The sequence below is a fragment of the Myotis nattereri genome, assembly GCF_964212035.1.
Source record: "Myotis nattereri genome assembly, chromosome: 13".
NCBI classification, from domain to species: domain Eukaryota; kingdom Metazoa; phylum Chordata; class Mammalia; order Chiroptera; family Vespertilionidae; genus Myotis; species Myotis nattereri.
The window spans coordinates 18,658,966-18,678,932 of record NC_138088.1 but is presented as its reverse complement, the minus strand read 5'-3'; the positions used below and the strand labels follow the sequence as shown (position 1 = coordinate 18,678,932).

Below are 19,967 nucleotides of genomic sequence, written 5' to 3'. Positions count from 1 at the left end.
TCAATGGGGGAATAAAGGGAACATATGTAATACTTTCAACAATGAAGAATTATTTTTTTTTAAATTGTCCCAGGGAAGAAAAACAAAAAAGTCCCTCTTCAAAAAGTAATCCACTTCTGCTGGGTACAGGGGGACAAAGGATGTAAAAATGGGGGACATCTGTAATACTGTCAATGAAAACTAATTTTTTTTAAAGTAATCCACTTCTAGCCCTAGCTGGTTTTGCTCAGTGGATAGAGCATAGGCTGTAGACTGAAGGGTCCTGGGTTCGATTCCGGTCAAGAGCATATGCCCAGGTGCGGGCTCAATCCCCAGTGTGGGGCATGCAGGAGATAGCTGATCAATGATTCTCTCTCATCATTGATGTTTCTCTCTCCTCTCCCTCTCTGAAATCAATAAAAATATATTTTAAAAAATAAAAGTAATCCACATCTAGGTATACATGCAATTCAATAGGTACAATATGATATGCATAAATATAATTACTCAGTTTAATTTACAATACTAAAAAACATAGATGCAACTTAGACAAAAATAGAAAAACTAATGACATTCTTATTAAAATATTAAGTAGCTGTTAAATATAAAGATAATGTATAATAGAAAAATTCAAGAATATGATGTTACATGAATTATACAAAAATCAGAAAAGAATAACAAAGCAGGGTAGTTAGCTGAATTATTAAACTCCCAATGTTATGTTATGTATGTATAATTTTCAAAAAAATATTTTATAAACTACCTTAAGAGTTCCTATATTTAAGAGGCCTATGGTATCCTTGATTGTGAAACTGAAAATGGGAAAACCTCACTGGGAAACAACAGGTTACTCAGCTACATGGAGAGGGACCACTGTACAGGGGCAAACTCCAGCAGACAGCACCGTGGTTTCCTACCGTCAGAGAAGACAACTACAGCCACCTAAAAAATACATTTACCCCTCAGGAGTCACGCACAGGTCGCACGCCGAGAGGGCACGGGGATTCTAGACACACAGGTGCGCGCACACAGTACACAACACAGGTAGGTCAGCAGGTGCTCTCCCTTCAGGAGAGGGAGGGAAAGGACTGAAATGCTACTATTACTAGCTGTTCAACCAGAGCTGGTTCCACAAACCACTCACACACAGACTGTCACGGTTCCCGCATAAAGCTCAAGCCAAGTTATCTGCATTCACCCTTTCAGAGACCAGCAAATGCATTATTCATGTGCTGCCCGGGTTACAGCCTTCCCTGATCCTTGGGAGGCAAAATCACCACCACAACCAATTCACACACTCAACTAGCCACATTCCAAAAGCTGGTGGTTTGAAATTTGGTTTCCATGGGAAAACATGTGCCAGATTCAAGCAGTACTAAGCTCCCAGGAAAGCTGAGTGAGCCAGTGATGCAGTGGTGGACAGCAGATGTGACTTCCAAAGACGACCCAATGCACACTGACACACACAGAGATAACTGCGTGTCCTCAGGATCGGTAATGCGAGGCTGAAACACAAGCCTGGTGACACCAGTGAGCTACCTCAGGTGCTCATTTTGGGAGCCGATCTGAGGGAAGCAAATAGCATATCAGAATATGGGGGGACGCATCCCCAGGAAATTTATTTTTAATATATTTTTATAGAAAGGGAGAGGGAGAAATAGAAATATCAATGATGAGAGAGAATCATTGATCAGCTGCCTCCTGCCCCCCACTGGGGATCAAGCCTACAACCCAGGCATGTGCCCTGACCGGGAATCGAACTGTGATCTACTGATTCATAGGGTGACACTAAACCACTCAGCCACACTGGCCGGGTCCCAGAAAATTTATTTATACACAAAATCCTCACCAATTCAGGGGGCTCTCAGGCACCACAACCCCAGCTGTGCACTGGAAGCTCTGGAGACAAGCATGGTTGTTCTCCACAGAAGTGGGAAAACAACTGGGATGAAGTGGATTGCCAACTGCACTCACTGGGCCAAGTTCAGACCTTCCGGGCGGGACACTTAATTAAACAGATGTGCGCTCTTTGACCCCGCAGTGGGAAGGACAAACCCTAAAAGCAAAACAGACAAGCAGGGGGCCGCATACACAAAGCAGCAAAGACACTACCTGCCTAGGGGAGCTAGAGGTGGCTTCTTTGAAATAAGTTTGAACTGGCACCTAAAAGATGGAGACATCAAAGACTGGCTAAGTGGAGAGGACACAGGGGAAACTGCTGAGCATTCCCAGGCAGAGCAGTTCTCCTTGTCAAAGGGGAAGAGTTCTCCTGTGTCTTTTCAAGAGTGGGGCAAAGGGAAGTGGCAGGGGCCAGGCTGCAAACACAGACCTCGGGCACATGGGAAAGACATCATCTGGCACACTAAGCACGGAGTGATGAGTCCATCCTGTGGGAAATGACTTCAGTGTGTGTCTTCCCAGGCGGGCATGATGGGGCATGATCGGGCAGAAGACTGAAAAGAGATCGGAGATTCCGCTGACGGGGCTCCTAACTACAATGAGAGGTCATTCCAAAATGTCCAAGCCAGAATGGTGGCTGCAAGGGCTAACAGGCTAACAAAAAAATTCCAAAATACGGGAGCCGGGAAAATGAAACTCACAGGTTTCAACTGAAACATGAAGTCTCTTAGGCCAGTGGTTTTCAACCCGTGCGCCACAAGTTTTAAAACATGCAATGCCTAACGATTCAGCCAGGGGCACTGACCTCTTTTCCCTTAGATTGTCAAATTAAAAAGTGACAACAGCCAACACAACAATAGCCTTCCATGTGAATGCCCTGTCCTGAACCATAAATGTAAATAGACTTGCATCTTATTTGTCATGTCACGTAATAAGGATGGATCTGATTGGTTAATTCTTGGTACCAGAAATCCTTATGTACAACCATGAGTTCCTAATTTTTTTAAAAGTCACTTTGAAGCAAAAAGGGTAGCTAATTACTATTCTATTTTTTTGTAAATCAATCAAAATTAAACTTTTTTTTGTTAGATTGGCAAAAGTATATTTTTTGGTGTGCCACAGAATTTTAGTAATTAGCTTGTGTGTGCCATGAGATGAAAAAGGTTGAAAACTGCTGTCTTAGGCTTAGCAAGAACCAAAAAACAAGGATGGAGGTGGTCAGAAGCTGCGCTGCCCTAGCCAACGTGCGTGGAGGGCAGGGCACAGGCCACGGGAAAGGCAGAACACAGCTGCGTGCTTTGCTTCCGTGAAATGGCGTCAAGTACAGCGGTCGGGAAGGTGAAGGCACGTGACACCACTCCTGAGCTCCTTGGAAGACTGGAAGTGTTTAGCTGGGAGAATGTTCTGGAGGTACACAGTCACTTTCAAAGGTGTAGACACCTACTTACCACATGAGAGCAGATCTGTTCTGTGTGGTCTCAGACCCGACCTCAGAGCAATGAGCAATGAGCAGAGGTTAGGGAAGCAGACCACAGTGTAAGGTAAGGAACACACTTAACATCCTCAGGAATATAAAAAGGGAATAGCTTCCCCATTAAGTGATGAGCTCTCCAACAGCACAAGCAACCAAGCAAAACAAAATGCCCAACCCATGAGGAATTAATTCTGTGTAAGAGGGATCCTGAGTGGCGAGCGAGGCCAGAAGACCTCACAGGGGCTACAAGTCTTAATTCTTAAATAGCGAGGCAAAGGACATTTCCAGGATGAATACATACCAAATATATAAAAACTACCTAAACCGTGTTCTGCGGAGTAATTTCTCAAAACGCTGCCAGCTGAGGTTTCATCTCTTTCTCCCCCTCCCACATTCTGCCCCCAGACACCAACTTCCTTCTCTGGGGTAAGATGCTGAACTCTAAGAAAGTTCTTCGAATGTCTGCCTGACCCCTGGGGGCTTCTGATTAAATGTGTCCTGTTACAACATGCACATACTCCGTGAATCAAGCACTCTGCTTCTCAGCTGAAAGGCCTGGCACTTGGGCCCTCAGTGGCAAAACTCTGACAGGCTGAGCTGAGAGAAAGTAGCATTTCAGAGATCTGAAACCCTACAGCAAGTTTCGGGCTATTACGACGGACTTTTAAAAGACTTCACTCATATTTCCCGGGGGAAGGGGTGGGTGCTCTGTTCCCTTTTTACTCTCCAGGCCTAGAAGAAAATAAACCATTCATTCCACAGGCAGGTCACTTATCCAACACAGATTACAATGGAATTTTCCTGTATCGAGATGGCTGCCACAGCGGGCTAGCCACGTAGCCCAGGAGGAGGGCGAGTTCAGCAGGGCCGAGTGTTTTAGGTGCTCCTATGATGACTTCTTGTGAAAAGGAACTAAGCCTGGAGTCTCTAGAGTGAGACTCGTCAGGCGATTTACCCGCCTTCTTAATTAAATGTGGCACACTGAAAAGGACAAGGATCTGGCTCCCAGGCCTGCCCAAATGACCCCAAGCAATTCACTGCCCTTCTGAGCTTGTTTTTCTTCTGTGAAATGAAGATAAAGCCACTGGTGTCAGTGAACTGTGAGAATCAAGGTAAAATTACGCACTTTCAAGGACCAGAATACTATCCCTCCCCACTATTAAGCCCTGACCATCATCTCTCTGGTATTTTAAAATGCCATGATCATTATAATCATCACTATCATCATCTGTGGTAGCAACAGGCCCTTTCTCTGGCCCATTACCTTGCCCAGAATGAGTGCTCCACAGTCAGCTGAATCAGGGCTGCTCTACTTGTTTACACTTAATCAGGAATTAAGTGGCAGCTCAAGGACCTGGAGCGCTGCACTGTATCCCAGCAACCTCCGAAGTGGTTGGCACTAAATTCAAGACCCGGGAGTCACAGCCACACTTGTAATGAGCCCAAGAGTCGATACTGTGTACCTAGTTCAGGGGTGGGCAAACTTTTTGACTCGAGGGCCACAATGGGTTCTTAAACTGGACCGGAGGGCCGGAACAAAAGCATGGATGGAGTGTTTGTGTGAACTAATATAAATTCAAAGTAAACATCATTACATAAAAGGGTATGGTCTTTTTTTTGTTTTATTCATTTCAAATGGGCCGGATCCGGCCCACGGGCCGTAGTTTACCCACGGCTGACCTAGGTGCTTCACAAGAAGTCCCGTATGAGCAAGAATGAGAGGTGCCAGCAAGCATGATGGACCATGAAGAGGGGCGAGACCTCAAGGATGCAGAGTATGGAACTAGAAGAGGCTCCGAGTTCTTCTGGGCACAGAACCACCGGCCTCGTGCTGGACTGCCAGCTCCTAAACCCTATGACACATAGGAGCAGTTCTATCGTATTTAAGCCACTACTATTCTAGGTCTCTGTTGTCTGCAGGCAAACCTAAGCCTAACTAAATACCAGCTTGATCATCTACCTCATTCACCAGAAGAGTCTCCAAATGAGACTTGCCTCCAATGAGGCTATTTAAAAGCCTGTGTATATAATGTAATTACTAAAGATTTTTTGAAAAGCAACCTCACAATGAAGAAGACCTTTCCTAGAAGGTATATCTTATGCTCTATTTCCTAAGTCAGTCAGTCTTATTTTAGCCATACAACATGTTTTTCCTTTTACATATTTTAGGTAACACATACTAGATGCTGTTCAAGTCCAGCTACCAATGAAATAACAGAAAATGCATGCAGGCTCCCAGCACCAAGGAGCTGAGCAAATATTCCAAAGGCAGTGGATCTGCCCTCTGAGTAATGTATCACCATGGCAACAGGCACGTTGCTAGGAAACCAAGAGAGGCTAACCCCAGGAGGGACAGCAGCTACCTCAGGTCCCCTGCAGTCAGACATTTCAGATCCCCTAAGAGCAAGAGATAAAGCAACATCGGCTACCTGATCAGAGCTGGTGTCACAAGTACCTTCTACAGCAAAGAAGGTTTTGGAAAACATTCTGCAGAGGAGAACAGAAACACTGCCCATTTAATCATTCAGAATAGCACCCCTGCAGAGGCAGCCGCCTTGAACTGGAGAAAGTAAGGTCCAAATAGTCCTCTTATCACAAGAGAAATCCATGGCAATAGAGCTCTCGCTCAGCTAGGCTGCCGTCCCATCACCTCTGGCCCAGATAAGGTATTATTTCTGTTACTGAAGACAAAGGTTCTTTCTTCCCTGCTTCTCCTCACCCACTACCGCCTTGCTTTTTTTTAATTTTCCCCACAAGCCAGATCATTTTAAGACAAGAAATCTACATGGGGAAGGATACAGAGTCCTCAGGCAAATTACCTTGTGCAATAACTGAGACACTGAGGGATAAGAATGCAATCTTCTTATACTGTACAAGAGTCATATCAGGTGGCATAATTAATTTGGGAAAGAGAAAATCCTATTTGTTCATTCAAGAGTACTCCAGTCCAATATAAACTCCTGCTAGCCAAGCTCTTCTTCCAAAGTGTCATCCTATCAGGTGATGAACAGAGGTGAACTTAAATCACCTTAGATAAGATGCCACATGTGGACCATGAAGTGGCCCCTGGCAGTACTCACCAGGGTCAAGTGCACAGGTACAGGCAGGGGTCGAAGGCTAGACCCAGCCCAAGGTGCTGCTCGGGAGTTGATTCAGTGAGCCAGAAACTGGCACTGGCCCTACGTCATCCCTGCCAAATGGCTGGGTGGTCTCAACACTTGTAGAAGAAGAAAACCCTAAAAAAGATTTCATGCAAACCCCACTAAGGAAATTCAGTTACAGGCTTGCCCCACGTGATTGTTTATGAATTAAAGTTTCAGATACATGGGTGTCTACTATACATGTCACTTTTGACTTACATTCTGATGCAGTTGCTCTGGATTAAATCAATGTTAAGCAAAAAAAAAAAAAAAAAGGCACTTAGAACAATGCTGAATACACAATTAACTCAGTGTTAGGTATTACAATGCCTGTAGTTCCCACAGATCAGCTACACCAGTGGCTCTAAGTGTGGTGCAGAGAACCCTGAGGGTCCCAGAGGTCCTTCCAGGGGGTCCATGAGGTGAGAATTCTCATACCACTGAGAAGTTGCCCTTTTCCCTCGTTCACTCACAAATGAGGCATATGACAGTGACACTGCAACAGACTGAGAATCCAGCCAGGTGTTATCAAGATTGCAAAACTGTGAAGCAAGCCAATCTTCTCCCTAAATGTTTGTGTCTTATGAAAACTTATTTCATAAAAATCACATTAAATGTAATGGGTTCATCATTATTTCTAAAGGGTTTTATAAAATTTTGTCAGCTTAATCTGTAAGATGGTAAATATCGATAGATACAGCCCCACAAACAAAAGGTCTCTGAGGTCCCTCAGTAACTTATGAGTATCTAAGCCTCCTGAAAATGAAGCATGTGAGAACCACCGAGTTAACATTCATAAACAACCAACTTCTGGAACAAAAAGGTGGGAAACAGCTTCCTCAATTTACAGCAGGTTCCTCTTTCAGATTCATCTCAAATCAAAGCCACCAGGGGTATGTAAATCATGTTATACACCTGTGTCCCTACCACCCACTAAAACCCCCTGCACAGTTTTGGGGGTCCTTCTAACCTGAACTATTGTAACCATCAGAACTTCGCTTGAGCCCAAAGTCACCTCTGATCTGTCAACTCCTAAACACAATCTCTTAAAATTCATGTCAGTAAATAAAAGAAAATGCTTTACTTAATTGTGATAAAGACTTAGCATGCCATAACCAGTTTTGCTCAGTGGATAGAGCATCGGCTGCGGACTGAAAGGTCCCAGGTTCGATTCCGGTCATGGGCATGTACCTTGGTTGCGGGCACATCCCCAGTAGGAGGTGTGCAGTGCATATAAGCATAACCAATGGACATAAGACACTGGGGGGTAGGGGAGGCCAGGGGAATGTCAAGGGCGGGGGGGGGGGGAAAGGGCACATATGTAATACCCTTTTGTAATACTTTAAGCAATAAAATAAATAAAATAAAATGAAACAAAAAAAAGGGAGGTGTGCAGGAGGTGGCTGATCGGTTTCTCTCTTATCGATGTTTCTAACTCTCTATCTCTCTCCCTTCCTCTCTGTAAAAAACCAATTATATATATTTTTTAAAAAAAGCTGGAAACCAAGATGGGGGCATAGGTAAACACCGGAGTTTGCTGCCTCACACAACCACTTCAAAAATACAACTAAAAGACGGAACAGACATCATTCAGAACCACAGGAAGGCTGGCTGAGTGGAAATTCTACAACTAAAAGGAAAGAGAAAAGCATACCGAGACTCAGAGGACGCGCAGTGGGGAAGTAAAATACTAAGGTGCGGAGGTGCATGCGGAGCGGGCTGGCGGCTGAGGGCGTGGTTGTCTTTTTCAATCGGGAGGGAGTCTCAGGCCCTGAGCTCCAGTTCCGGGCGAGTCTCTGGGGACCCAGACTCATACGGGAGAAGCAGGACTGTCTGGCATCGGTCAGAACTCAAGGGCAGTTTTCTCTCCAAGGGGCTTGCAGCAATTACTGGGACACTGAGAAGCAGAGCCTCTGAGGGCAGGACTGAGAGCAGCCATAACTGCTAGTGCCACCCTGTTGATCCCGTGGGACTCGCCCTGCCCAAGCCCTGCACAGAGGCTTTTGCTGGGTAGCCTCAGGCAAAGGCTAGATTAGCACCTCCCTAGAGATCCAGGAGCAAGTGTGCCCAGTGGTCAGAGTGGGACCATCCAGTTTGCAGCTCCTCAGACCTTGAAAGGACACACTCAGGGGACAGACCCAGTGAGCACCAAAGGCACATTGAAGCAAGTCTTGCCCCGGAGGGGTGTCTCCAGCACAGAAGTTCTCCCACTGCAGACACAGCCGATTCTCACAGCCAACTGGCCTGGAGGTCATTCCCTCCCAGTGTTAACTACAACAATCAAGGCTTAACTACAAAACAGTGCACAAAGCCCACAAGGGGATGCACCGAGTGTCCTTCTCAGGTAATTGGGGAGGCTGAACCACTGGGCCCTAGAGGACACTTAGCACAGAAAACCACTTTATCAACACAGGGAAGCATAAAAAATGCGAGACAAAGAAACAGGACACAAATGACAGAAATGGAGGAAAGCAAACTAATGGATATAGAGTTCAAAACCACACTTTTAAGGTTTTTCAAGAACTTTCTAGAAGCCACCGATAAATTTAGTAAGACCCTCGAAAAGACTGGTGAGACAGCCGATAAATGTAGTGAGATCCTCAAGAAATCTAGTCAGACCCTCGATGTTGTGATAAAGGACCAACTGGAAATTAAGCATACACTGACTGAAATAGAGGATATTATACAGACTCCCAATAGCAGACTAGAGGATTGCAAGAATCAAGTCAACAATTTGAAATACGAAGAAGCAAAAAACACCCAACCAAAAGAGCAAAAAGAAAAAAGAATCCAAAAATACGAAGATAGTGTAAGGAGCCTCTGGAACAGCTTCAAGCGTACCAACATCCGAATTATAGGGGTGCCAGAAGAAGAGAGAGAGCAAGATATTGAAAACCTATTTGAAGAAATAATGACAGAAAACTTCCCCTACCTGGTGAAAGAAATAGACTTACAAGTCCAGGAAGCGCAGAGAACCCCAAACAAAAGGAATCCGAAGAGGACCACACCAAGACACATCATAATTAAAATGCCAAGAGCAAAAGACAAAGAGAGACTCTTAAAAGCAGCAAGAGAAAGACAGTCAGTTACCTACAAGGGAATACCCAGACGACTGTCAGCTGATGTTCTCAACAGAAACTTTGCAGGCCAGAAGGGAGTGGTAAGAAATAGTCAAAGTGATGAATGCCAAGAACCTACAACCAAAATTACTTTATCGAGCAAAGCAATCATTCAGAATTGAAGATCAGATAAAGAGCTTCACAGATAAGAAAAAGCTAAAGGGGTTCATCACCACCAAACCAGTATTATATGAAATGCTGAAAGGTCTCCTTTAAGAAGAGGAAGAAGAAAAAGGTAAAGATACAAATTATGAACAACAAATACACATCTATCAACAAGTGAATCTAAAAATCAAGTGAATAAATAATCTGATGAACAGAATAAACTGGTGATTATAATAGAATCAGGGGCATAGAAAGGGAATGGACTGACTATTCTTGGGGGAAAGGGGTGTAGGGGATGCGGGAAGAGACTGGACAAAAATCGTGCGCCTATGGATGAGGACAGTGGGTGGGGAGTGAGGGTGGAGGGTGGGGTGGAAACTGGGTAGAGGGGAGTTATAGGGGGGAGGGGGGAGAGGAACAAATGTAATAATCTGAACAATAAAGATTTAATTTAAAAAAAGCTTAGCACTATTAACATTTAAGTGTCGTGCACACCAACCCACCAGCACTTCCTGAGTTGACGTCTACGTGGCTACCCCTCACACCACGGTCAGCAATACTGAGCTCTCGGTGCCGAGCACGGCCGTGCATGCTGCAGATACAGCAAGGGATCAAGACAGCAAATAAAGGTACCACAATGCCAGGCAGTGGTGAGTGCTCTGAGGAGAAATGAAGCCAAGCCAGAGAAGAGCAAGACTAGGGCAGGATGGCATGGCCACTGCCGACAGAGCAGGGGGGAGTCCGACTAGGCAACATCTGAGCAGAGACCTGAGAGGAGGGAGCACACCGCCTGGCTTATCTCAGACAGGTAGAGAACAGAATGCAATGGTTCTGAGCAGCAATAAGGTGCAAGGGGGCTGGACAGCAGCCCTGACCGGACGGGAGGGAGAAGACAGCTTTGAGAGGCAGCCAAGGGCCAGATGTCATGTGACCTTGCAAACAAACTTCAAGTTGTTAACAGGAAGCTACGTAGCTACACAGGAGAGCATGCCATCACACTGCTGAAGGGTAAGTGACATTCGTAAGACTGGCCAAAAGAACTCTCTATAGCATTTCCTTCTATCTTATTTATGAAGTTTCGGCCTACAATGTAAATTATTTCTTTTCAAAAGCAGTTATCTATCCAAATATGGCCAGAACTCAATTTAAAATTTGGAAGTGCCATTAGAATTCAACTCACTTAGGGCTGGCTAATTGACACATCTATACAATGAAATACTCTGCAGCTACATTTTAAACAGCTGGAGGCAGGAGATTAAGACAATATGTCACTAAGTGCAATGTGGTAATCTGGGTTGGACACTGCAACAGAAACATGCAATTAGTGAGAAAATAGATAAATTCCAAATAAAGCTTGCAGTCCTGGTAACATACTGTCCTGATGGTAATTTCTTCTGACAAATGTACAGTGGTTCTATAAGATGTGCACACTAGGGGAAGCTGGGTGAAGGGTACATAGGAACTCATTGTGCTATCTTGGTAACTTCTCAGTAAATCTCAAATTATTCCAAAATTTGAAGTTTTGTGTTTTTTTTAAAAGAGGAAGTAATAGGATCTATCTGGATTATCATGAAATGACCTCTAAGGATAAATAAAAGCAGAAATGCAAATGAAAACCACCATTTTACTCTTCAAATTGGCAAAATTTAAAGTTTGATGTCAAGTATTAATGATTCAAGTAAAAATGCATATTTTGTGGGAATATAAGTTGCCAAAGTCATTTTAGAGAGTAATTCAGCAATTTCTAGTTAAGGTGAAATATGTACAATCCACAGCTAAGCAATTCTGTTCCTAGGTATATCCTCCAAAGAGGATGAACCTCACCAGCCAAGAAAATACTAACATATACAATATTTGTAATTTTTTTTACATATTTGTAATATATTTTTATTTATTTCAGAGGAAGGAGAAGGAGATAGAAACATCAATGATGAGAGAGAATCACTGACTGGCTGCCTCCTGCACGCCCCACATTGGGGATTGAGCCTGCAACCTGGGCATGTGCCCTGACCTCCTGATTCATGGGTCTACGCTCAATCACTGAGAGGGCAGGCTGAAAATGTTTTTAAATGATGAAGGTTACATTGTATCTATGAAAGTATAAGACCTGCAGGAGGCAGCCCATCAATGATTCTCTCTCATCACTGATGTTTCTACCTCTTTTTCCCTCTCCTTTCCTCTCTGAAATCAGTTAAAAGAAAAAAAAAAAAAAAGACCTGCAGGAGGATGATAAACATCAAGTCCAGGAGGGTGGTTATCTCTGGAGGGAGGTGGGGCAGAGGGAGGGTGGTGGCTAAACAGACTTAGCCTAGGAAAGGCCTAGAATCTGAGAATTCAGGTTACCAGGAACCAGCCCTGATCTGCTGGGCTGCTCTCCCACCTCCCTCTTAACTGCTGACTACCTACCCTGGTTTGTTTTCCTGGCCCAGTAATTACGTCCAGCATACATATTTATGCCAATTTAATTTTGTTTTATTAAACCTAAAACAATCTTTGAAATGCAAGACAGCAGGAGATACTACAAAACCAAGGGCAGAGAAGGGTCCCTGTGGGGGTGGGCCAGGGACATGGACAAACACAATACTGTTTTTACTCCTGGGACAGCAGCACACCTTATAGCATTCACTACCTAAGCCCCGTCATACAGTGATTTATTAAAGCCTCGCTGCATCCCCATTAGACAGGAATGATTATTACAGGTAGGGAAGCAGTTTAAGTAGCCTGTCCCAGAGTACACAGCTGTCAGCAATGTGATAGTTTAACTTCTATTCCACAGTATCATCTCAGTCTCAGCATAACAAATTACAAATTCCACAAGAACCATGAAATTTGGAGAGATTATTTTTCAGTGCACAGGCCATTACACAAGGCATAATTCGGATTATTTTCTGGAACTTCATGAACAAAAAGTAAAGCAGTTAGTACTTCTGCAACAGTTAAATTCTTCACCCTAAACACTATATTTATCGTTTTAAAATTTTTTTTTAAGGCAAGGTAATTAGCATTCTCTTCTGATTTAAAGAAAATCTAGCCCAGCCAGTGTGGCTAAGTGGTTGAGCATCGACCCATACACCAAGAAGTTGCTGGTTCAATTCCCCATCAGGGCACATGCCCAGGTTTCCCACTCGATCTCCAGTAGGGGGCGTGCAGGAGGCAGCCGATCAATGTCTCCCTCTCATCGATGTTTCTATCTCTCCCTCTCCCTTCCTCTCGCTTTAAAGTCAATTTAAAAAAAGAAAAAAAAAAATCTAGACCTTCCTTTTTGGTGGCAGAGCCAAATAGAACCCAGAGAGCAAGGCTCAGAGCCTGACGTCTGTAATCTAGAATGCCCAAGGCAAAAGACTGCCTCCAAAAGCCATGGCTCAGGAGAGGCTTGTTTTAGCCTGGAGAGCTTCCCATGCCTTATTAGGTGGTTACCCACACCACCCCCCACCGCCCCCTACTACCCCCCTACCCCCCCCCCAACAACACCCTGTTCGCCCTTCCTCTTCCCCATTGTCAAGTTCCGGCTTGGCATTCCATAGTTTCGAATAGGAAGAAAATGGAGGAGCAAGTTCAAGTTCTCCTTTCCCTAATCTAGAAAAACCCAGATGACTCAATCCAATATACCCTTCAACTCTCACAGGAGGGACAGGACACAGCTTGTCAAATGTAATTCAAGCACTTACCAAATCCTTGCTTGGTTGATACAAATAAACCCTCATGAATTACATTTTCTGAGTAAAACTGATCACTGATTGAAAATTGATAAACAGGGTGTTTATCCAAAATTCCTGGCAGGTGAGAACTGGAATTCTGTGGATATTCAGCAGACCATGACATAAATTCATGTCTTGCATCATAAACAGCAGCAGCTATCAAATGAATATATGCAGGGTGTCCCCCAAAAATGTACAAACATACTTTGAATTATAAAGGCAGTGTTTATTAACACTGCCTTTTCAAAATTGAGCTATCAGCTGTTAAAGTGTGTACACATTTTTTTGGACACCGTTTTTTTGTTCACAATACACCTAGCATCCCTACAGAGCCTCCGTGCGTGTGCTGGGCGAACACCATTCAGCTGGCTAGCCATCCACAGGTGACAGAAGCAGGGCAGCTTGGCTTTGAGGGCATGTACCACACCATACCACATGCTTTTACACGTCATCTCATTAACACTTTTCCACACGAGGAATCACCCAACAATATGGCCTTACTATAAGATTCCTTTATAAGAAGCTCAAAAAGAGCAGCTGAGTTTTTACATCTCCGGTGCTAACAAAGTTGTCTCCTTTGGGGCAAGTAAACAGGGTAGTGCATGGAAAGTCCTAGGGGTTCTGGATGCTGCTCCCGCTCTATTCCTTGACCCTGGGTGCTGCTTATGGTAGGTATGTTCACCCAGTGGCAATTCACCAAGTAATACACTTAAAATGTGTATGTGTCCTGAGGGCAAATGACAACCCAGTATGTTTGTAAAAAGTTAAGAGATCAGTATTGATGGAAGGCTAGGAAAAGAGCAAGCAGTCGGAGGCCTGGGTTCTGATCCTGACTTCGGTGAGTGGCCTATGACTTGGGAGAGTTACATCTGAGGCCTCAGTGTCTTCATTCCTTACAGATACTCCCCTATTCTCTCCACATATCATCACTTCCCTTTATTTTCCAGGTAGGGAAAAGGAGGGGCAACTAGAGGGGTAGAAAAGCAACTCAAAAGCAAACGTCTCCACCACGAGGACATTATTAAAACACAACCTATAAAGCTTGTCCAGATGCAGAATGATACTGCTCCATACAGCAGCGCCATGTTGGAACCACAAGTTCTAAGCACCTCCGGGGAGCAGGTGGCGGCCGAAGCCACGATGCTCCTTCACTAACAGTATCAATATTTATTAGAAACTTTAGAAATACATTTCCAGAAAAGTAGGACCAGAGCTGTCAAGGCAAGTCAGTGTTTATTAAAATGCATCCATACACTGTGTCAGCATGACCTTGGCATGACCCTAACGGCGGGGCAGCATGGTTAGCGCAAGGCCATTACAGCACACTCCCATGTACCCAAGTGTGCTGGGAAGCAGGCCTCCTGGCTTAGTTAATATTCTGGTTAACCATCTTCCCATATAAACCAGAGGAGAATTTTACATTTCCAAAGAATCAATTCAGATCCTTCTGGGCGATCTGAGTGATTCAGACCTCTTAAAGGTCTTGTGAGGAGTGACTCACTGCCTAAGAACAATTGTTTAATGAGGAGGGTGGGGGGGAGATGCTGGGGAGGGGGAATTTTTCAATCAGTATAGAAAATTTAGAGACTAGCATTTGTTTATTACACCAACCATTAAAATAAGCAGTACCAACCCCAGTGAGAAATAAATTTTCTTCAGGGACTATAAAACCAAAAACCTTTACAAGCAGCTCACCTTTCATCCTCTACAAGTAAAACAAGTTTAAGAGCTTGGTTCAAGGTTAAGTACACATTCTTGTGAGTTGCTGCAAGCGAACATGAGGAAAAAACATCTTCAACCTACTTCATCTAAAAGTATTTTTCTTAATTCTTTGGTTACTGTTTATTGAAACTTGGATGGCTACATGATACTTAAAATGGAGGCTAGACCCTAAATCACATAGTTAATAAAGAGAAATGTAGGCTGGTCCTAAAGATCAGGTTTATTTCCCTCAGTAGGCTATTATCTGAAAAGACCCAAATGTGTTTGTAACTTAAAAGTCAATGTTATATAAATTAAAATCTGGCTCCTTAACTATCCACTTATAAACTGAAATCTGGTTCTGTCACTATCGAACTACAGAAACTTGATTACGTAACCCAATCTCACTCCTTTCCCTTTACCGTGATGACTTAAACGGGGTTAAGAGGTGAGGGCAAGAATTAGGGGGAAGGGAAGGTCACGGCGACCTGGGGAGGGCACTAGGGTCCCTTCTAATTCCAGGAAGGCGGTGCAGCTGGTACCAGGCGCTGCCTGCGGAGCCTGTAATGACCGTAACCACCAGCACCATTTCAGGGCAATAAACGGGTGTACGAACACTCATGTGCTCAACTTCTCCCATACTTACGTTTTCCCCAAATGTAGGCCACTGCTAAAACCGGCCAATGGCTGTGCAAAGACATTTTAAAGCATGTGGAGCGAGGGCTCCGTTGCAAAATCATCCGGATCGTAAAAACCCCGTAATCACCTTCAAGATGTAGGGTCAAGAATATATATGTGTGTGTGTGCAACGACAAACATCAACACAAGATGGTAGAGTGGGCTCCCATGCCTCCTGCAACTTCAATACTCTAAAAACCGGGGCAGCTGGGGCCCAGGGCCAGTGTGTCCGACTGGATGGGGCTCCATTCCACCTCAATCACGTGCGCCCAGCGCGAGCACAACACGGCTGCGGCCGCGGGAGGGCTCACCCCCACGGCTGGAAGGGCAGCCTGGGGGGAGGGCCGGGCCGCCCCAGCCGCCGACTGGAGCCCTGAAGGAGATGCCGCCCGCCTCACCCCCGCCTCCCGGCCCCAGGCCCTAAGCGGCCGGCCCGGGGCTCCTTCGCCGCCGGCCTCCCAGCCAACTCCCGCAGCCCCTCGCCGCGCAGCAGGTACCGGCGCGGCGCACACGCCTGCGCAGTGCGCGTCCCTCGCCAAGCCCAGAGGGGACCCGAGAGGCCAGGCCCGCACAGCCGCTCCGGGGCGCGAGCCCACGTCCCGCTGGGGACACCCTCCCAGGCGGGGGTCCCGGGACTTACCCGCGCCCAGGAGGCCGGCTAGAAGAAAGAGAGCGTACATGGCGACGCCGGAGTCCGCAGTCTGCAATGCAGGGCGTCAGCTGATCTCGGGGATATAAACCTGCCCAGCCCCGACGCCGCCTACCGCGCATGCGCCAGCTCCGCCCCGCCCCGCCCCGCCGGCGCCCGCCCAGCCCTCCCGCAGCCTGACTCAGCGCCTCGCAAGGCGCCTGCGCGAAGGGAAGGCGGGGAGGAGGGAGAGGACGGGAGGGGAAAGGGGTCGAAGAACGTGGTGGAAAGAAGGGAGGGGTAGTCAAAATGAAAACTAATAACTGAATAAGTCAATGTGTGGGATTATATATATAATATATTTTTATTGATTTCAGAGAAGGAGGGAGCGGGGAGAGATAGAAACATCAATAATGAGAATCATTGATGGGCTGCCTCCTGCACGCCCACACTGGGGAACTGAACCCGCAACCTGGGTATACAACCTGACCTCGAATCCAACCATGACCTCCTGGTTCATAGGTTGACACGCAACCACTGAACCACACTGGCTGGGCAATATATAAAATATATTTTAAACCTCACATTTTTTCTGTGTGTTGCCATTTTTTATTACTCATACCATTTTTCAGATGATAATCTATACTCAAAAAAATTAACCAACTTTAAGTTCTCACAGTCAGAATTCAAACTCACCACTCAACCCACACTGTCTCCTACAGGTGATGTTTACAGTATTTACTTGGGGGTTTGGGGGGCAGTGTGTGACTTCATTCCGGGCCCTGTTTTCCCTGTTAATATTTCATATTTACAATCACTTTTCTTTTTTCTTTTCTTTTTATTTTTATTTTTTTATTTCTTAAAGTATTACAAAGGGTATTACATATGTCTCCTTTTTTCCCCCACCCTTGACAATCCCCTGGCCCTCCCCAGTGTCTTATGTCCATTGGTTATGCTTATATACATGCATACAAGTCCTTCAGTTGATCTCTTACCCCACCCCCTTCTGCCCCCCTACCCTCCCCGGCCTTCCCACTGCAGTTTGACAGTCTGTTTGAGGCAGCTCTGCCTCTGTATCTATTTTTGTTCATAGGTTTATAATGGTCTTTATTATCCATGAATGAGTGAGATCATGTGGTATTTTTCCTTCATTGACTGGCTTATTTCACTTAGCATAATGCTCTCCAGTTCCATCCATGCCGTTGCAATACAATCACTTTTCTTTCCCATGTCCCAGACAGGTTTTTCAGTATTGTACACTCCTCCCCAAGGTCCTGCCGTGGTTTGTCCGTGGACTTGGAGGGAGTGGAGGAAAGGGATTGAAGAGTAAAATGGAGAATAGAAAGTGCCTCAGCCCTTGGAAAAGGGAACAGGAAGTGAAGCCTGAATTTGAGAACCCAGCTCAGAGTGGGCCAGGGGCCTTGTTGGAGAAGGAAGATGCCCACCCTGCCCAGGCCTCAATCCTCATCTTATTCCAGAAAAGAAGACCTGGGTGACCTACAGGAAATGACTCACCTTCTACTATGGCTGACCTTGTCTGGTTGTGAACAGCGGGATGGCACCACCACCACCACTGCACCCCCCTCCCCCCAGGGACAAGTACCTACCAGCCCGAGGGAAGAAGGAAAGGAGGGAAACATCACCTATTAGGGGAATCCTTAACGGTCAAGTAGTCCCATTCCATCCATGTGCCAGAGGGGGAACAGGCCAGAAAGGGGAAGACATCTATCAAGGTCACCACTGACCTGGTCAGGGCAAACCCAAGGGTTCCAGCCCCCTCCCACCATCTGCACCTCTCCTAGGAACAGCACACAGACAGAGGCCTCGGAGCCTGTGGTTCCCCGTCCTCACCACCCCCACATGGCAGCTCTTACTTCCCACTGGGGAGTCGGATGGGGAAGTAAGCATCACAGTGGGCGATGTGAAAGGACTGAGTAAGTTGGCACAAGACTTAGTCTCGACTGGATACCTCACCGGTTGGCTCAGTGGCCCGATGGTGACCTCATGGCTGCCCCATCTGCAGGCTCCTGAATCATGGGGCAGACCACCCCAATGGTAAGATAAACGCAAGGGAGATGGGGCTCTAGGATACCGCTCCTTCCCTCAGCTCCTTGCCAAAGGAGCAGGCAAAGCATCCTGTGTTCTGTGCGAGGTCATAAGACTCCAAGCCGAAAGGAGGCTTAGAGACCTTCAGATCCCCTGCTCGCACTTCGGTGGAGTTACTGAGCTGGCACTTTGGTGGAGTGACAGAGCCTGAACCGACCACGACTCCTTTTTAACACCTCCTAACTGGAGGGTGTGTCCATGTTTCTAAGATGAACTTTTGCTGCCTTTCATTTGCACACCTGGAACACAACAGTAATATGTTCCTTCATCCACCTCCTTCCCTATAAGGACATAATTTTAGTAAAGAATATAAAAGTGAGCCCTGGTTGGTGTTCCTCAGCGGTTAGAGCGGTTAGAGCGTCAGCCCGCCCAGTCAAGGGCATGTACCTGGGTTGCAGATTCGACCCCAGCCTCGGTTGCAACCAATTGATATGTCTTTCTCATATCACTATTTCTCTCTCTTCTCCGCTCCCCGCCCCCCATCCCCACCTTCCACTCTCTCTAAAAATCTATGGAAAAAATATCCTCAGGTAAGGATTAACAACAAGAAAAAAAAAGAATATATAAGTGAAAGACAACAGTAAGAGGACTATATAACTTTTTACCAAGTTAGTGGTTTAAATCCTCTTAAAACACCTTCCTAACCACCTGTGCATAGGAAACGAGCCCTGAAGCTATTCGGACCCTTTGAGCCTAGCATACCACTCCTAGTTCTACACCCCCAAAGGAAATGACCCGGAGCTCAGAAGTCTTTTATCCAAAGTGTTCCCAGAAGGGCCCTTTATAGCAACGGAAACTGGGAAGATCCCTAATGCTGAACATTGATGGGCTCAGAAAACCCGCCTGGACTAAACAATCTACTCCAAGCAGCTCTGCAGCGAGAGGTGGGTGCATTAAGCGCTGGTGTGCAGCAGGCCTGTGAGGAAAGTGGGTTCCAAGGAGCAGACAGAGCAAGGCCCAAGGCGCATCGTCTAGGCCAGTGATGGCGAACCTTTTGAGCTCGGCGTGCCAGCATTTTGAAAAACCCTACCTTAACTCTGGTGCCGTGTCACATATAGAAATTTTTTCATATTTGCAACCATAGTAAAACAGAGATTTATATTTTTGATATTTCTTTTATATATTTAAATGCCATTTAACAAAGAAAAATCAACCAAAAAAATGAGTTTGTATGTCACTTCTGACACGCGTGACATAGGTTCGCCATCACTGGTCTAGGCCAAGCCTTGCCTGCCACTGACTTCCCAGAGGGGCCGGCGGAGCTGGGGAGGGAGCTGCAGGATCCTCCAGGCCAGGCAGGCGCCCAGGGAGCCAGGCCCTCCTGCCTGTCTCTCGGAGGGAGGCTGCTGGGTATCCGTGAGGGAGGAACAGAGAACTGGCAGTGGGCGAGCCTGCTGACATTGAGTCAACTGTCTTTGCCTTGTTTCACTCATCACAATG

At 45.9% G+C, this 19,967-nt stretch overlaps 1 protein-coding gene across 1 annotated transcript in view; it reads right to left on the bottom strand.

Annotated features, from left to right (window-relative positions):
* Window positions 1-16,580, bottom strand: part of PSAP (prosaposin) — a 34,756-nt gene extending 18,176 nt beyond the window's left edge. The window contains exon 1 of the mRNA XM_081105001.1: window positions 16,434-16,580. Within this exon, the coding sequence (XP_080961127.1) occupies window positions 16,434-16,473 (40 nt within the window). The 5' untranslated portion in view covers window positions 16,474-16,580. The remainder of the gene's footprint in view (window positions 1-16,433) is intronic.
* Window positions 16,581-19,967: the final 3,387 nt, after the last annotated feature.